Genomic DNA, 19,322 nt, shown 5'->3' with positions numbered 1-19,322 from the left:
CATACATTGGCTTGTGGGGTATGTATGTTGATGTTGATGTTGATGTAGAACGTCAGGGCCAGGCTTGCTGGCTTGCTTGCTTGCTTCCTTCACTCGCCCGGCAGAAATCTGCCAATTTACAATTAACACCCTGTAATTCTGCAAATACACACATATAAAAGTAAAATGTGACACACTATCTAGCTTCTGGAACTAAGTGTGCCTACATTAGGACTGAAAAATTGTACTGACCCAAAGTAAGCCTCTCTAGTTACAGATAGTTAGTTATGCCCCATCCTCAACGTATACAATATCTGCAGCACCAAGTTAGAGCAAGAGGACAATGTAGCCAGCTAGGGCATTGGAGACACACGAGTGTATAAAAGTCTGACAACATAAATTGAAAATATTACACCTGATTGCAAAAGAAAACATTTATTGTATATACATAAATATTAACATTTATATAATATATGATTAAATACAATACACATAAACAAAAAAGGGAATCACAGCTGTTTCAGCAGATGCTGGCTTTAGGCAGGAAGAATCATATCTTGTATAGCTTATGGGAATCCATATACAACTGGCAGGTGCAAACTGAAAGAAAGTTATGCACTAGTTTTTGACTGTTGTCTAATGTCTTCAAGAGCTTTCTGTACCAGCAACTGGAGCTGTGGAGGCAGACAGTCTTCCAAAGACCCTGAGGTATTTTCATCCATTGAACCTGAGGAAAAACATTACTACGGATAATTATCATTGTATTGTTAAGACCAAGTACAGATGAATGATCCAAAGCAGTACACAAATCAACAGTTTTCAGATAATGGTGCAGCAACTGATCAATGTTCTTACATATTATCATTTGGCTTAGTTGACTGTACATAATGAAGCATGTGTGTTCATCTACATCTACATGGATACTCTGCAAATCACATTTAAGTGCCTGGCAGAGGGTTCCATTATCTACACAATACTGTGGACTGATCCTCAGCTTTCTTCTATAGCTGTTTCCATAAAACTGTTACTGAACCCAAGGTTCACACTTTATACTGGAAATAAGATCAATCACAATTAGAAAAATATCCAATCAAAATTTGTCTGGAAACAAATACTTGTTAGGAGATGACCCATTCTGCCCTGTGGTACCCAGTCATCTGCTGACACTAGAGATGATGCTCAATATGGCACTCAGTATGGTGTCAACTCTTACATATAGCTCCCTCCTCATTTAATCACAAAACTGTGCAAACACACCTGGCTGCTCTCAAATTTGGTAACATACACAGTACACACACTACTGTAGAATATACCCAGTGTTGATTGGTGTGGAACACATCAATGCCTTTAAATGTCCCCACAGCCAGAAATCCAAGGGATAAAGGCAAAGAATGGGAAGTTCATACTATGAGACCATCTCTATCAATTCACTGTTTAGTAATTTTTGTGTTAGGTACTGTAAAACAAGATGAAGAAAGAGGGGTGGGGTGTTGTCCCACTGTGCATAAGTCACATCCATAGTCTTATTGCGAGGGTGAAGTTCTCCAATAGTATGGGTAATTTCTCACATAGAAACTTGTATTAAATGGCATCTGCTAATCTGGCTGATAAAGTGTATGATCCTATGAATCTACCACCCTCAGTTCCTACCCAAACTGATACTAAAGGTTATACAATGCCTTACTTCCATCTGCCCACATGTGATTATTGCAGTAATTTATTGTCCCACTTTGTGGTGGATCCTACTTCACACATAAATAAAATGAGAGCCTGAACTGCAGATCATCACTACTACTACTTCTTAGAATCCACTGGTAGAACTGTAATTTGGCATGGCAATCCTGAGGTCTGAGATCTGGTACAGCCTGTAAACGACATGATAAAGTAACTACTCATGAAGAGTTGGTCATGCAAGATTGTGGTTTATGCCTTCAGCAACTCTAAATCTTTGCACACTTTCTACAATATCATCTCTACTCAGTGCACCAATCATTTCTCCACATCAAGCATGCTAACTGTACAAGGCCTTGTCTTTGTTGCAATGACCTTCCATGTCCATCTCCAGATGGAGTGCGGCATTGAGGATGTCTTTTGGTGTGACTTATTGATACTGCTGGCTAAACTGTGGCAGTACATCTGCTTGTACTGCTACCACAAATGCAGAGTACATATTTGGCATCGCCAGTGAGAGACCAAAATAATAGTGCCTATTTCACTTGCTGCTAGGGCTGCCAACGTCTGCATGCCACCAGCGTGGACCTGCTCTCTCTTGCGTCATTCACACTCCTTACAGATTCAACCTGCTGATTAGGGCAGTTCCGCGATACGATTTTGCTACAGCAAACTTTGCCTGTTACCATACTCAGCTTGGACTGTTCTTTCTCAGTTAACATTCGAGTGCATGTGTAACACTAGTGCTAAGTCACTGCAGTTGTGTTTTCCCGTGTACTTGGTTGTTGTTATAAAAACTGTAGATACTGCGTAAACCATAGCCACATACCACATTTGCATAATCTTCACAGAATATTAGGACTCTATTTCACTGTTTAGTAGTTCACAGCCCACAGAATCATTAATAGGGACTTTTCCCTTCTATTTTTAACCAGCACAGCATGAGTATGGGACATTTTTTCTAAAACACTCTAAACAAATACGCAAAAGTGGGCTGTCTAGATTCTATCATAAATATCATGCTTTGACATGTAGTTCATAAAACAGTAATGCCTATAATGAGGATGCACTTATTTCAGCAAACCATCACTGAATGGCAAAGGAATTTCAAAAGAAGATACAGTTAGTCACTTGCATACCTCACACACATGATGACAAGTATCATACTAAACCCAGCAGCAAACAGAGCAACCTCAACTCTTACAACAGACATTCTGCCACCACATCCCATAACAGGCATTGAAGACATTCTTAAAGCAAGAATCCTTTCTTATGACCGACAAAAATCTGCACAACTACTACTGAACCACATAATTGCTATTTAAAATATTATTCTTCTCCCATACACTGTGCATTCTCCCTAGTCTCGAGATATGATTGTCTCTTGTCCCTCTAGTAATGCAGTCAATTCCATATAACTTTTTCTTTATCCTACTTGCAATCAATTTCTCAAAACAGGAGCAGTTAAATGTTATTTTTGGTTCTGTTGCAGGTTCAGTGATTAGTAAGCTGATCTGTTAGGTATCAATCATATAGCACATAGTGTCAGTTGGCTCTGAGCACTATGGGCCTTAACACATAGTGTCAGTTCTGGAACTGTTTGAACAGACCCTGTATGTGTACTAAGCTTCTTAGACTTGCTAATATGAAATATGCAAACATTAACACCACATAGACTGGAGGTAGGAAACATTGAAAGTGCAAAAAAGAAATCAGGAAAAAACCACAAAGATTCACAGTACAAATCATTTTATTCAAAGGAATGAAAGTTAGAACAGTTTCACTTCATTTTTAAAGTGACAGAAAAAAGTTGCAAAAGTGTGATAAGTTCAGAATTAAAAAGATATGTAAAAATGAAAATTTAAGTAAACATTTAAGTGCCATGCTTCAATTCATAGGAATCACTGACTGTGCATTGCATCACATCATTTATTTCTGAGCATTAACAAATAATACAATATTGACATCACTGACAATGAGAAATAATTTTCCCTGTATTTCAATTATAGAAAATCAACCATGGCTAATAGGTCCTATTTTTCAGCACTTAAATTGTTGGTCAATGGAACACGAGTAATATTCCTAAGACGAGAAAATCATGCAGTTTGAACACAGAAATTACACGATATTTGGTTTTATTTCATTATACTACACAATCTGCAGTTAAATTATCATGATTTATGCTTACATCATGTTGCATTGGTTATTTCTGAAGAACAGATGTCCATTTGTTTATTACATATGGCTTTTCCTGAATTCTTAGCTCAGTATTCTTCTTTAAGTTTCTAATCTTGCCTTTCCTTTGCTTAATAAAGCACTAGACAGAAAAGGTTAATGTTTTAAATAACTCAAATGAAGTAAAATGTACTGTTTCTTGTTGGTAGTACGAAAGTGAGCAAGAAACAGGTTATAACATGATTACCACTACGGTCAGGTACGCTTGGCACATTCAGCATTCCTCATGTCACAAACAAAGGTACTTACATACTGCTGAATCTAGTGAAGGTACTGTAAAGCACAAGGTGGCTTCTCTGGTACTTTCAACTTATCTCAAGTTATTGGCCATGGTATATTTAGCATTTTACAGGAAAAAAAGAAAATACCCAAATCTGGCAGTTTCAGTGTTTCCCATTTCTAGTATTTAATTGTTCTCGATAATGCTCCCAGCCACTGTGGTATAGCCATTAAGGTACCTACCAAGGCAAAGGAAAAGGAGAAAATAAATGTTTGTCTTCAACATCACAATGTTGAAGAATGAGATTTAAAAAAAAAATAATAATAAAATAACAGGATTTCCAAGGGCAAAACTGAAGAGCTGGCATACTTAAGTCTAAAAAGATGGAGCTTATGGAATTAATGTATTTTTAGGGACCATGATTCCCCAGGTGTGAAACTGAAGAGCTTGGCATACACTTATTACCTGCCACTTTATCACAGAACAGAACTGATACGGGCCAAAGTTAAAGATTACGTAAGGGGGGGAAAAAATCTGTCCCCAGTCAAAGCACTCACTACTGACGCTGACAGAAAGACATCTCTGAAAATAAGATTAAAGCCATAAATCACACATTACACAACATGGAAGAAAAATGGCACAATTAAGCAATTTTGTAAAATTCAGTACAGGAAATGATGACACCATTAAACTATGAAACTGGCAATGTTGGTGATAGCAACAACAGTAATGTCAGGAGAGTTTTTCCACTGTCAGCACAAAGTAGGTGGACAGGCAGATTCAGCAGAGCATTTGGAGCAAGTGGTTTAAACACCTGCAGGGAAAAAGTCTATTTTCACAAGTTTTGACTAATAAGAAAGTTATTCTCAGCAACTGAGTCTGAATGAGATCATATCAGGAACTCAGTCTGTACTACACACGAGAATTCTCTCTCACTGTTTGCAATATAAATGAGGGGACCTATTTTGTGTCGCCATTCTTCTTTATTCTGAATCAATATGATAAGTTTTCTCACCCCACTTAACAAGAATAACTAGGTTTTACTTTTTGTTTTTTATTTTGCTACATTAGGAATAAGTAGAAAGTGTGATCAAAAACCATAATAATAGGTCATTTATAAACCTAGCAAAACAGCTTCTCATAATGAAACCGCACGGACAATAACTTAATTATTGATGTGTAAGTGTGAAGAATAATTAATCTCATGTTGGAGATGTTTGACACAGTTCTGGTTTGGAGCAGCTGAAAATATAATGGATTCTTAAGCTTTTGTTCACATCATGTATTTACCTACATTCACACATAAAGATGCTTCTTGTATGCCAAAAATTTTGCAGTGCCATCAGGAAATGCATTTTTGTAAACTTTCAGTACTGGTAACCATATTAAAAATTGTTTGTATAAATAAAACTAAAATGTTAACATAGTGAAGCTCTTTCAGCACACACTGACGCCAGTTCCATCTTTGCATGCTGAACAGTTTCTGAGTCTGAGTGAGTTGAAGGAAATGTGTGATCATGCACACATTTCAGGCAGGACAGGGCAATTCTGCTCCTTGCCTGCATGTGCTTCTGCTGAAGTATCAACACTGAAAAATTCTGAACAGAGTATGGTCTAACACCTGCAAACAACTTTATTTCTGCATAGGTACTGCAACCAACATATATTTCAACCAGATTACTGTACCCAAGTCTTGGTCTACCTCTACAATTTTTATCGCCACACTTCCCTCCATTACCAATTTAACTATTCTTTGATGCTTCAGAATGTGCCCTATCAACTGACTCCTCCTTTAGTCTATGTTGTGCAATAAACTTTTCTCCCCAATTTGATTCAATGCTTCTTCATAAGTTATCTGACCTATCCGTTTAATCTTCAGTGTTTTTCAGTTTTCAAAAGCTTCTCTCGTCCTCTTCTTGTCTCACTTTTCACTTTTCAGTTCCATATGATGGTAGTCTAGACAAACATTTTCAGAAAAAACTTCTTAATACTTAAATTTATATTTGACGTTAACAAAGTTCTCTTTCAGAAAAGCTCCTAACACTATTGCAATACTGCATTAAATATTCTCTCTACTTCTGGTATTTTAAGTTAGATTAGATTAATACTAGTTCCATGGATCATGAATACGATATTTCGTAATGATGTGGAACGAGTCGAATTTTCCAATACATGACATAATTAGGTTAATTTAACAACATACTTAAGTTAATGTAACAACTTTTTTTTTTGTGTTTTTTTATTTTTTTTTTTATTTTTTTTTTATTTTTTAATATTTTTTTCTTAATTTATATCTAAAAATTCCTCTATGGAGTAGAAGGAGTTGTCATTCAGAAATTCTTTTAATTTCTTCTTAAATACTTGTTGGTTATCTGTCAGACTGTTGATACTATTTGGTAAGTGACCAAAGACTTTAGTGCCAGTATAATTCACCCCTTTCTGTGCCAAAGTTAGATTTAATCTTGAATAGTGAAGATCGTCCTTTCTCCTAGTATTGTAGTTATGCACACTGCTATTACTTTTGAATTGGGTTTGGTTGTTAATAACAAATTTCATAAGAGAGTATATATACTGAGAAGCTACTGTGAATATCCCTAGATCCTTAAATAAATGTCTGCAGGATGATCTTGGGTGGACTCCAGCTATTATTCTGATTACACGCTTCTGTGCAATGAATACTTTATTCCTCAGTGATGAATTACCCCAAAATATGATGCCATATGAAAGCAGTGAGTGAAAATAGGCGTAGTAAGCTAATTTACTAAGATGTTTATCACCAAAATTTGCAATGACCCTTATTGCATAAGTAGCTGAACTCAAACGTTTCAGCAGATCATCAATGTGTTTCTTCCAATTTAATCTCTCATCAATGACATACCTAAAAATTTGGAATACTCTACCTTAGCTATATGCTTCTGATTAAGGTCTATATTTATTAATGGCGTCATACCATTCACTGTACGGAACTGTATGTACTGTGTCTTATCAAAATTCAGTGAGAGTCCGTTTACAAGGAACCACTTAGTAATTTTCTGAAAGACAGTATTGACAATTTCATCAGTTAATTCTTGTTTCTCAGGTGTGATTACTATACTTGTATCATCAGCAAAGAGAACTAACTTTCCCTCTTCATGAATATAGAATGGCAAGTCATTAATATATAATAAGAACAACAAAGGACCCAAGACTGACCCTTGTGGAACCCCATTCTTGATAGTTCCCCAGTTTGAGGAATGTGCTGATCTTTGCATGTTACGAGAACTACTTATTTCAACTTTCTGCACTCTTCCAGTTAGGTACGAATTAAACCATTTGTGCACTGTCCCACTCATGCCACAATACTTGAGCTTGTCTAGCAGAATTTCATGATTTACACAATCAAAAGCCTTTGAGAGATCACAAAAAATCCCAATGGGAGGTGTTCGGTTATTCAGATCATTCAAAATTTGACTTGTGAAAGCATATATGGCATTTTCTGTGATCTCCACATAGTAAAACTTTTCTTCTGCTTTAGAATGTAAGTTTCGTAATCTACTTCCAACCGCACCTGATTTAATTCAACTACACTCCATTACCCTGACTTTATTTCTGTTACTGTTAATCTTACAATATCTTTCCACAGGACCATCTATTCCAATCAACTGATGTTCCAAGTCCTTTGCCAATTCACACAGAATCGCAAAGTTGTCTGCAAACAGCAAAGTTTTTATTTATTCTGAAGTGTAATTCTTTTTTCAAACTTTTCCTTGCTTCAGTGCAAGTTCAAGATAGCCTTTCATAGTGTCTGGTAATCAACACTTTCTCTAAATCTATAAATGTGGGTTTGCCTTTTTTTCGACATATCTTCTAAGACAAATCGTAAGGTCAGTATAGGCTCAAGTGTTCCTATATTTCTCCAGAACACAAATTGATCATTCTCCAGAGAAGCTTCTACCAAACATTCCATTCTTCTGAAATAATTGAGTTATTATTTCATGATGACTTATGAAACTTATAGTTCAATAATAGTAACACCTGGCAGCAACTGCCTTCTTTGGTACTGGGATTTGGACAATCTTCTTAAAGTCTCAGGCTATTTCACCTGCCTCATATATTCTTCATACAAAATGGGATGACAATATCATAGTTGATTCTCCCTCTTCTGAGGGAATGTTGTCTCCTCCAGGTGCCTTCTTCAGACTTAGGTGTTTCAGTGCTCTGTCGAACTGTCTTCACAGTATACATCACCCATGTCATCTTCACAAATTCTCTCTTCACTTTTCATAATAGTGCCTTCAAAGTTTGTTTTCCTTTAATAGTCATTCTATATATTCTTTCCATCTACCAGCCTTCCCTTATTTGCTTAGTACTGGGTTGCAATCTGAGCTCTTGAGTTCCATACAGCTGTTTCTCTTTTCTCCAGTGGTTTATTGAATTTTTCTGTACACAACATAAATCTTTCTCACACTCATAAATATATATCCACAAATTCTTCATTTTGTAATTTCTGAAGAAAGAACATTTTACAATATCAATTTAGAAATTCACAACTCATGGTCACAATGTCCTCTGCTTGCTTCTACACATTTCCACTCGTCAGATCGTGGACTGCCACATCATTTCATATATGCCTAGATGTATCAAGAAGCCACAATGATGTAGAGCAGGGCTAGCATGCCAAACTTCACATGTGCAGCTTGTGTGGGTCACAGGCAGGCCACAGGTGGGCCAAAGCCCAGCCTGTCACTCAGTTTTGCTCTGCCCTTCTTGAAAGTAGCCGAAATGGCACAACGATTCATTTAGGGTTGCAGTGCGGCATTATTCAGTCAGCACAACTACCCGAGTTCAGAAGAATCGTGGTGTCAGTCCTGTTTACTCTTCGATATTTGTTTGTGGTATGAATGTCATTCACAGGTCCTGTGACTGTTTGCCACAAAAAAGGCAGTCTAGCAATCTATCAAATCCTTTAAAATGAATGGGAATAACAGAAGAAGAGATGAATACGAATTGTCATTTCCTATAAGCAACGGGTACTGCATACCTGCTACAAAACTACATTAGAGTACCACACAGAAAGAATTTAAAGATTTAATTGACAGTAAAAGAGCAAAAAATAACAATGATTGCCAGACGGGATTCATTTTACGTACATCAAGAAACAGTTTGTGCTAAATTTGCAGGCATAGAGCAGGTGCAGAAATTGATGATATAAATAGTAAAATTTCTGAATCCACACACATTATTCCATTGGCAGTTGCAACGATTTTCATGGAACTTAACAAAGAGTATGGAGACTTCATAAGTTACTGCAAAGTACATTGGTTGGGTCAAGGGGCATTCCTGGAATGATTTTTCAATTTAAAACTCACTATTGCTGAATTTATGAAGGAAAAAGGAGTGCAGGAATGAAAAATAGCACATATGAAATAGATTGCAGACTTCACATTTTACATGGAGTTTCCTGCACAGTGCCCACAAAAAGACACTGCACGGTACCTTCTTTCTGATTAGTTGGGGTACATTTAACAAGAAAATCATGTTGTTAGAGCGAAACATTCTGACAAAGACAGTCCAGCTGCCTAAGGTCACAGGCATTAAAGAAAATAGGAGATTTGAAGAATTCATTATGGTCTTGAACAAATTACAAGGATAGTTTTATAAAGGTTTTGAGGACACTGTCCATCTCACATCTGTCTGCAAGTTGTTTTTGAGACCTTTTGCCATTTCACTTGAAAGTGCCTCCATGCAGGTGCAGATGTAACTGACTGACCTGCAAGGTAAATCCAGTTATAATGACAAATCTCTTTACTTTAAAACTGTACAGAACATTTACACTGCTTTCCTCAGGCAAAGTTTCCAAGTTTCCATTATGGGGTCACAAAAGTGCTAAAATATTTGCATCCACATATTTATGTCAAAGACCTTTTTTCCAAAATGAAACTAAATAAGCCATGATTGTGAGACAACTTTGTGAAACTTAATGAAACTGTCTGTCTCTGTCCATATGCTGACAGTTTGAAGCAGATAAAAATAGTAATATGTATTTAGCGTACCAAAATTAATTAAATCATACTGAAAACTTGTTTTGTTTGTGAGCTATGTTGTTGACAACTGTTAAATATAAAATCAAGTTGTATGCAACTGCATTGCCATTTAAATGTGGCACATTCACTGTTTTCCCCTCTTCCCCTTCCTTGCACTCACACAGTGTGTTAACGCACTAGGGGAAATGTATGGTGAGGTCAAGCACTTTGGCACTCGGGTGCAGGCACAAGCCGAAATCTTGACCACCCCTGATGTAGAGCCTATGGATCTGGAATTTTCTGCTGATAAAATCAATTGTTTTAGTTCCCTACCCTACCCCTAATTAATAATACAAAGGGTTGAGATCTGGGGAATGTACAGGACACAGAATTGATCCAACCCTACCTATTTGACTGACATGATAGGAATCATCCAGAGGATCTTGAACAACATGAATGTAATTTGCAGGATACTCATCAAGAATAACCAGACACTTCCTCTTTATTTGTAGGGACATATCCTGTATAAAGTTTGGAAGAGTGTTCTTAATTAAGTCATTCTAGCAAGATGTGCTAAGTTGTAGAGCTCTCAAGTTCCACCCACATCGAGTCATTAAGTTCTCCGTGATATTTCGGCAAACAGCCTCATTGGCATCTTTGTGCGGCTCCTGATGACTACTGCTCTGTTCATGTCAATGTCCCAAATATCTTAGTGATTACCCTACCCATCACTCTGTTCCTTGTCACTAAACACCTGGCAGCAAACTGTGGTCTTCAGCAACAGCATTATCACCACTGGGTGCACACCTCACTGTACACTTAACGCTTTTCTTTTTCTTGGCTCTGTGAAGGGTTCCTTGCCTAATTCAGTTGTAGGCCACTATCTTTGTTAATTAGACTGTCTTGGATCCTAATTTCAGTGGCCTCTCATCACACATTCCAAGCAGGAGGAAGACTGCCTCAGTATCTTGGTTTTATTGTAATCTGCAATATGGCGACACTCTATATTATTGTCAGCCACAGCTGATTTGGTGGTCTGGCATAATTCAGTGTGGTGTTTATATTCACAGCGCCTTTCTTCTACAGTGTTTACAGTTCCCCAAATATGTATGTCGCAAAATTGGCAGGGGATTTGGTTGACAACTGGTTTGAAAAATCCTAGATCATACTGTACAGAATCTTAAGGATGGGTAAATACACATTTAATACTATGTTGCTCCAAGATTCTGTTGACTTTTCTTGTGTATTGCCTACAAATGAGATGCACACTAGAAATTTATCTCCTCTTTTCTTCCTGCTGTTGCATAGCTAGAATCTGTCCAAGCGTACACTTTATCTGCTTGCTGTTATATCCATTTCTTAGTAATGTTGTCTTCAGGTGGGTCAGCTCGGTTGGAAGGCTGTTTTGGTTGCACACGGATTGTACCCTGCGTACACATGTGAACATGTACATACAAATCAGTGTGTGCAGGCTTCCAATTAGTTTTCATTTCACCAGGACATCAAAAAACAGGACAGCACCATCCTGTTCCACCTCCATGGTTAACTGTATGTTGGGCGAAGCAAGTTGTGGTTATGGAGAAACTCACCTAAGCTGTGTCATGCGTGTGGCCACACAACAAACATACCACCCAAGTAATGGAAGAGAGATGTTGGTTTTAGTTGGGCTTGCTCCAGAGCCTACTGTTACATGAACAACATGTTTGTCATTTGGCCACATGGACCGCTTAAGTGAATTTCTCCATAATGTCAACTCACTTCACCCCAACCAACAATTTACCGTGGAGGTGGAACAGGATGCAACACTCCCATTTCTTGACATCCTGATGAAATGGAAACCAGATGGAAAGTTTGGACACGGTGTGCACAGCACGCCTACACACACTGTTATGTACTCTTGCATAGTAGATTAGTAAATAAGGACAAGAATAAAATTTTGTTAAGAACCAATGGAGACTGCTAAGTGGAGTGCATCTGCCAGCTAGGCAACGGTGTCCTAACTGAGTGCGAATATAGGGACCTAAAGTACAAACAAGCTTTGAGCACATCTCATCAGTCTATGTGAGAGGGAAGCCAAGAACAACTGATTTAACACACTGAAAACAGTGCAGAACAGATGAAATATGCACCCAAAACAAGATTAAATGTAGTAACTTCACTTACAGATGTCGTCAGGAAATACCTTTCAGGATGCATAAATGAACGCTCTGAAACTCTGAAGTTAAATACTAGAGCAGTCAAGAGCACTGACAGATTCAGAAAATGAGAGCACAGTCGATCACCAGTGTGGGGGGCACCACATCATCGCCTACTATAAGACCTCTGCCCTCCTCAAGCTCACTCTGAGCTAGGCCATTCAACCTGCATTGTAGATATCAATGGAAACCAGGATGTTCTGGTGAATCAATTAGCACCTACAAGCTGCTGCCAATTTGGAAGTCCACTGCTTAAAATCCACAACAATTCAGCTGTGGAGGGGACTTCTGATCTGCAGGTCACATACCTGATGATCACAATGGTGACTGAGGAGGGGAGCTGGGCCGATCCTCTTTGGATGAAGAACCAACCTACCTGTTTGCATGCTATTCAAACACAGGTGCTTGGGTGCCTATGCCGTTGCTACTGGGGCAGTACAAGTACCCTCATACCAGCCGTACACTGGTACCACAACCTGGGCCGTCCTTCATGTTGCTCCTGGGACTTTCCCTACATGCCAGTTTGACAACCGACAACAGGGGCATGCAATTTCCAGAGCTGAGCCTAAGTGCAGCTTCACTCATCGAGAGCACTGAGGCTCTGATGGACAGCCACAGCCAAGTCAGGCTGCAAAGATGCACAGCCTCCTGTCACGATGCTGCAGCACTGACCATGGGCAATGCAGGATCTGAGCTTGGAAAGTCACATGCTTTCAACCACCACAGACTCCCCAGTTGCTGCTAGGCAGCACCAGGAATAAGGTGGAATGACTGTAAAACTCTTGCCATAAATTATTGTTAATTGAATTATGTTTCATTAGCACTCCCGCACTCTACAGGATCACTCACCCCTGCTCTCTGCTCGACCTCCTGATAACAAAAATGACCCCAGCTTGGATCATATCAGTATGTACATGCCTCGATCAGATACCACAACTCCTCACATGAAGGTGTTTTGCACACACTTTTTCACAGGTGTGATCCATCAGCGACCAAGACATCCTTACAGTTGAGTTGAGACACCTGGAGGCAACATTCCAAGGAAATGGGGATAGCAGCAAGCATATACAGCGTGTGCTTACACAGGTTGTACCTACACAAACACAGGAAGAAAAAGAGGAGCACAAATCATTAGTGTGCATCTCACTTGTTAGCAGTAGCTGCAAAAACACAATGTTAAAAGTGTATTTTGCCAATCCCCTAACATTACTAGGATCAGTCAAGGATGATTTAAGCCTTTGCCAACTAGGGGTTTACCAAATCCCCTACTAACGCAGCAGAGCATACATTGGGGGAACTATACAAATGGTAGAAGAGGGGCTGCTGTGAACATGTATGCCATAATGAATTATGCCAAAGCACCAAAGCAGCTCTAGCCAACCATAGTGTAAAAAGTGGCCATAGTACAGATTACAACAAAACCAAGATACTTAGGCAGTCTTCCTCTTCTGTGGTTGTGTTATTAAAGAGGCTGTTGAAATTAGGGTCCAAGAAGATATAATTAACAAAGGTAGTGGTCTACTAAGCCAATAAAAAGAAAAGGATCCCTACAAAAGTGAGGTCCACAGCTGACACTGATAGCACAACAATGGAGACCATAGTTCGCAGTCAGGCACCACCACCTCCACCACTGCCTCCACCAACAACCGCTGTTGCTGCCTGGATAGCAAGAGGAGTTGAGTGATGGAGGTGATAATGGGTAATGTATACAGGACACTAACACAGTAGTTGTCAGGAACCACCTGAAGATGATAACACAAGTGTTTCCGAAATATGATGTAGAACGTACGACATGACCTGGGCAGGCACCCAAATATTTTACATCAGATCACACACAAAATGTGCTGGGATCTACAAGGCAGTAGCCTACAACTGCACTCCACATGTTGAACTTCAAATGTTACTGGTGTTGAACTTGACTTGTACAGTAAGGTTTTCATCAGCCAGCAAAGTTTTGTTGTAAGAATTTGTATTCTACTTCTTCCAAATTTTGCCTCATCTGTAAACAAGACTGAAGATATAAACAGTGGATTAGCAGTTGTGCTGACATGTTATTGGCAAAGAAGATTGGAGTTTGACATACTGCTGACTACAGTGTCACTTCAGACAGAGCACAAACTCAGATATGTGCCATGCTCTTTCTAAAGGCATTTGCTGTAAGTAATTTAGGGGAACCACGAAATAACTAAATCTGGATGGCAGATGTTGATTTAGCTGCCTTCCACTGAAATGTGTGTCTAAACCACTGCACCATCTTGCTTGAAAATTGGCGAAAGTTATCACATGGTTGGTGATTTGTGGTTGAAATGTTAAAGAGGATACAGATAATGGAGTCACCATGAGGTACCATCTGTGCAGTGCTACAAGATGTATCAAATGCTATGGTGACATGAATGCAGATACTTCAATTTCTTTAACAACCAGCAGAAAGCACTCTTCCTGGTTAATTATATGCATGATAATTGGCCAGCCCCTAAATGCTATTTGTGATATATGCAATCAATCCTTTCTTAGCAAGGCAGCAATAAACTGCACAAATCTTTAGATGACTCCATTGTTGTTACCTGATGACACATTTTGATACACCAATGCAAACTCTTGTCCCTTACAATGTGTACTCACAAATCAAATATCCAGTTATTGTTAAGCAGAAAACTACTACTATGCATGTGAACAAGTTCAAGATCAAGTAACCTAAAATGTACACCAATTTCGAATGAAAATATGTCTTCACAGTAACATAATCCCATAGGGGACACAATAAGTGCATCATCAGATTAACTTCTAGCAATAACATTTCTTGATGATACAAGAAAATGATTGAACTATTGGTTCACTATCTAAGAAAATTATTGAACTGTTGGTTCAGCTGCCAGATTTCATGTCAACACACACTGAAAGCAAAACTATGAAATTTTGGATGAACGATTATATATACAAGACTGTGTTTCCTTGTTTTGGCATTAGGAAGTCACACCAAAAGATGGTAAAAGTATTGCTAATGCACACTCTACATTGTCCTGCTACAGCAATAGAACCAGAGATGCAGTTTTAAACAGTTACCTAAAATGGTAATTCTGCTTTTACATTTGCTTTCCATTACAGTAACTTACCAGTTCTGCATCCACTGCCAAACGATAGATGTGCAATAGCTGAAAGATTACACGTATCACCTGGCATCTTGCTACACTGTTCCATCTGATGACTTGGTTCCATGCTATCATCAACACATTCTTCTTGAACTTCTGGAACATTCAAATGCACTGGTGAGTTTAACAGTACTAGAATGGAGCAGTCAAAATAGGATACCTGCAAGCAATAAAATTAAATTCTTTGGAAAATAATTAATACTTTCTTTTCATGTCTCATGCAGAGATGCTCTGCACACAAAAATTCACTGAAATTCGCAGGAACAAAATCAAATTTTGTTAATATTTTCAAGAATTTATAAATTACATAAACTGTTAGCAAAGTAAGGAAGCCAAAATTTGCTTTTCAATAAAAACAATGATTCTATTCGCTGTCACCTAATCATTGTCAACAGGATTATGAATCTGATAGAATTTTATTAGCTGTAATGAATAGCAGGTTGCTCTAGATCTGGGAGAAGCAAAGTAAGAAAACTATCCCAAAGTGTCCAAATACAGTATTAGTGGTGTAACTGATTGACAGTCACATCACTTAAATATCTACCTGTAACGTTCCAAAGTAATATAAAATGGAACAAATATGTAAGGTGAGTTGTAGAAAAGGTGAATGGTTGATGTCAGTTTATTGGGAGCATTCTCGAAAGTGCAGCTCATCGATAAAGGAGCCCACATACAGAACACTTGTGCAGCCCATTTTCGAGTTATGCTCGAGTGTTTGGGATCCCCATCATGTTGGATTAATGGAAGACATTGAAGCAGTTCAGATCTGTGCTGCTAGATTTGTTACCAGTAGGTCCAGTCAGCAAGTGAGGATTACGGAAATGCTCCAAGAACTAAAAAGGGAATCCCTGGAGGGATGAAGATGTTCTTTTTGCAAAATAGTTGAGAAAGTTTAGAGAACCAGCACTTGCAACAGACTGCAATGATTTTACTGCCACCAACATACATTTTGTGTAAGGAAACGAAGACCAAATGAAAGACATCAGGTCTTTTACAGAAACATACAGACAGTCATTTTTCTCTCACTCCATTTGCAAGTGGGACAGGAAAGGGAATGACTAACAGTGGTATGGGGCACCCTCTGCTATCAAACTGTATAGTGGCTTGCGGAGAATTTGTATCGTTGTAGATGTAGATTAACTGCACAATTCATACAGCCTCCAACATGGTTTATCATGTTCTTAATTTTCTACCACCATTCACCACTGCATTTATGTCTGTTGCATACTGTATTTAAAATGAGATTCTATATAATAGAAAAAATATGACGACAACAAAACCAAACTACAGAGCAGAAATTAAAAGCACTCTAAAAAAAATAGGGAGGAATTTGGTGCACAAGTCAGTTAAAAAGTAGAAATATCACACAAAGTAATAAAGCTAGTTACCGATTTCCCACGAGTGAAAAAAAAAAAAAAACAGGTGTATGGAAACAAATGGAAATTATAAGATTCACACAATTTTTGGAACATGCACATAAAAATATGCCAGTACATATTGTCCCGCAAGTAGGCTCGATCACACAGATCATTAGTTTCAATAGTATTTCTAAATATTGTTTCCTGAAATTATTAAGCATTATATTCATAAAAATAAATTCTAATTAGTTTTAAAAATGTTTCAATTTCATAAAGCATATCTGGAAAGCGTTTGTTACAAATATTAATCACCACTGATCTGGAGCATATGAAACACATAATATTGCTTAAATTTATTATTTTACTGCAAACATAACAATTTACTATCTCATTCCAACTTATTTCCATAGTATGTCTTACATAGTGTGGGCAAACTAAAACTGTCTGGGAAAATATCCATAATGCTGACACAGGATTGGGCCTTGTTATTGAATAAGAGAACTGCCCACCACAGAAAATTCTGGGACCCATGATTTCTACGCATCAATCAGTTGCTGTCAAGTGTCCACACTTCTGCATCTCCGACATGCTCTGCCCAAGTACTTCACTGTGTCATTATTTGAATGCAGTCTTAAGAATCAAACAGCGTGTATATGCAGACAAGAAAAACAAATTCCCAGAGTTTTCCCAGATTTACCAGTTAAAAACACACTTTTTCTCGGGTGAAAATACACTCTGTCCCTGGTGAACACACATTTTTTGCTTGTTAAGTGACAATATGCTTTCCCTCACAGCTGTCAAACTTATCATTCCTTTGAAGGTTTCATTCACCAGTACAGACCTTCCCTGCACTTCAGGGAATGAAAGCCAGCAAAAATCAACACTATTTGGAAAGATCTTTGATGTGCAGGAACATTTGCACTGCATATTTTGGTATTACGGAAGTATAAATGAGAATTCCACCAAATACAGCATGGTAGCTTCCAAAGCATTGAAAGCTAGATTGTGATATGCTTTTGTCAGCCAATGATAGCTGATGTCATGTGATCTCCCCAGTCAATGATAGCAGATATTCACTTGATGTAATCAGCCAACAGCAACATCGCTGCTAAGCAGCATGAACACACACACACAGGAATAGTTAATTAATAAAAATACAGTACAGCTACAAGAAAAGCTAAGCTCTGACCTACAATATCATTCATTAAATACTTTCTGCCTTTTTTCCCCCCAAGGTGGTGGGTCATAAGAGCACAGCTTAAATTGCAGCAACTGAATATTTCTGACAAGCATGATTATAAATTTCACTGTTATGCACCGAACATTTTGTGGGTTACCTGGCTGAATACGTGTTCTGTTGGGCACTTAGACTTTTCAATAGAAAAAAGCTAATAAGTGTCAAACTGCTGAAACACTAATTTCGCACTTTTTTTGGAGGATAATTACACTTTTTGGTCATTGTTACTGCATAATTTGTAATCTATTAAACAACTAAAATAAATATGGAAAACTAACCCTGAGACTTGGTCTTCTTTAGTGTTTGTTAGCCTTTGAGATAAATCAAACACAAATGTGCCAATGGCATAAATGGTTGGTCTTCCGAGTCTGAAATTTTTCTAAGTGTCTGGTCCCCAGAGTTAAGTTTTGAATGAGAGTCTAACACACTGTGATTTGAAAAGTTCAAACACATTCTCACACATATTTCATGTTGCGTAAAAGGGAAATTACTTAAAAGAAATGCTTCTCAAACCACTATTTACAATATTTTCCTGCAACGTGTTGGAAATGTTGTGACATCATGCTCATCAAAACAAGGCCCACAACAAAGACATGTCCAATGCAATTTGTTACAAGGTATTACACAGTCTTTGACACATTTTGTTCTTGGCAGATTCTTGTGTGTGCACTGTGTTTTGTTGTTGTAAATAGAACACTTTCTTTGCAACTAAAATTTTATTTTGCTTCTATTCTCTTGTGTGTGTTTTATTGCTGCAGTATTGTTCTGCAGTAGTAGGCTGAAGTAAAATTCTTTGTTAAAGCATCAGTTCTTACCAGTCAAAATTGACAAAAAATTTAAATAAAGACAAAAATTCCCAGAATACTTAAAAATTCCCAGGCTTTCTGTGGATTTCCCAGGTTATATATTCCCTGACCAAAGGACATGAAGCAGTAGTTGACATCTGAGACAAAGTTGTAACATACTCCTCATGTTATTCAATTGCACATAAATCAAGCAAGAAAGGATACCTAGATGAAATTTGGAAAAGAAATTAGACCTCAGGAAAGAGAAATAAAAACTATGATAAACCTTAATGACGTTATAATTTTTTCAAAGATGAGAAATGACTTGCAAGATCAGCTGAATGGAATGAACAGTGCCTTAAAAAGATGTTAAGAGATGAAAACAAATAAAAGCAAAACATGAGTAATGGAGTGCAGTCGAATTAAGTTAGGGAACTATGGAGAAGTTAGATTAGGAAATGAGATGCCAAATATAATAGGCATGTTTTGAT

The 19,322-nt window shown here is 37.8% G+C and overlaps 1 protein-coding gene across 1 annotated transcript in view; it reads right to left on the bottom strand.

The window, feature by feature from the left end:
• Positions 1-398: 398 nt before the first annotated feature.
• Positions 399-19,322, bottom strand: part of LOC124800105 (coiled-coil domain-containing protein 149) — a 58,268-nt gene continuing 39,344 nt past the window's right edge. The window contains exons 11-12 of the mRNA XM_047262970.1: positions 15,416-15,547; positions 399-706 (exon numbers count right to left, since the gene is read on the bottom strand). Of these exons, the coding sequence (XP_047118926.1) occupies positions 591-706; positions 15,416-15,547 (248 nt within the window). The 3' untranslated portion in view covers positions 399-590. The remainder of the gene's footprint in view (positions 707-15,415; positions 15,548-19,322) is intronic.

Source organism: Schistocerca piceifrons, chromosome 1, assembly GCF_021461385.2.
Source record: "Schistocerca piceifrons isolate TAMUIC-IGC-003096 chromosome 1, iqSchPice1.1, whole genome shotgun sequence".
In the NCBI taxonomy this organism is placed as follows: domain Eukaryota; kingdom Metazoa; phylum Arthropoda; class Insecta; order Orthoptera; family Acrididae; genus Schistocerca; species Schistocerca piceifrons.
This window is presented reverse-complemented; position numbering and strand designations above follow the sequence as displayed.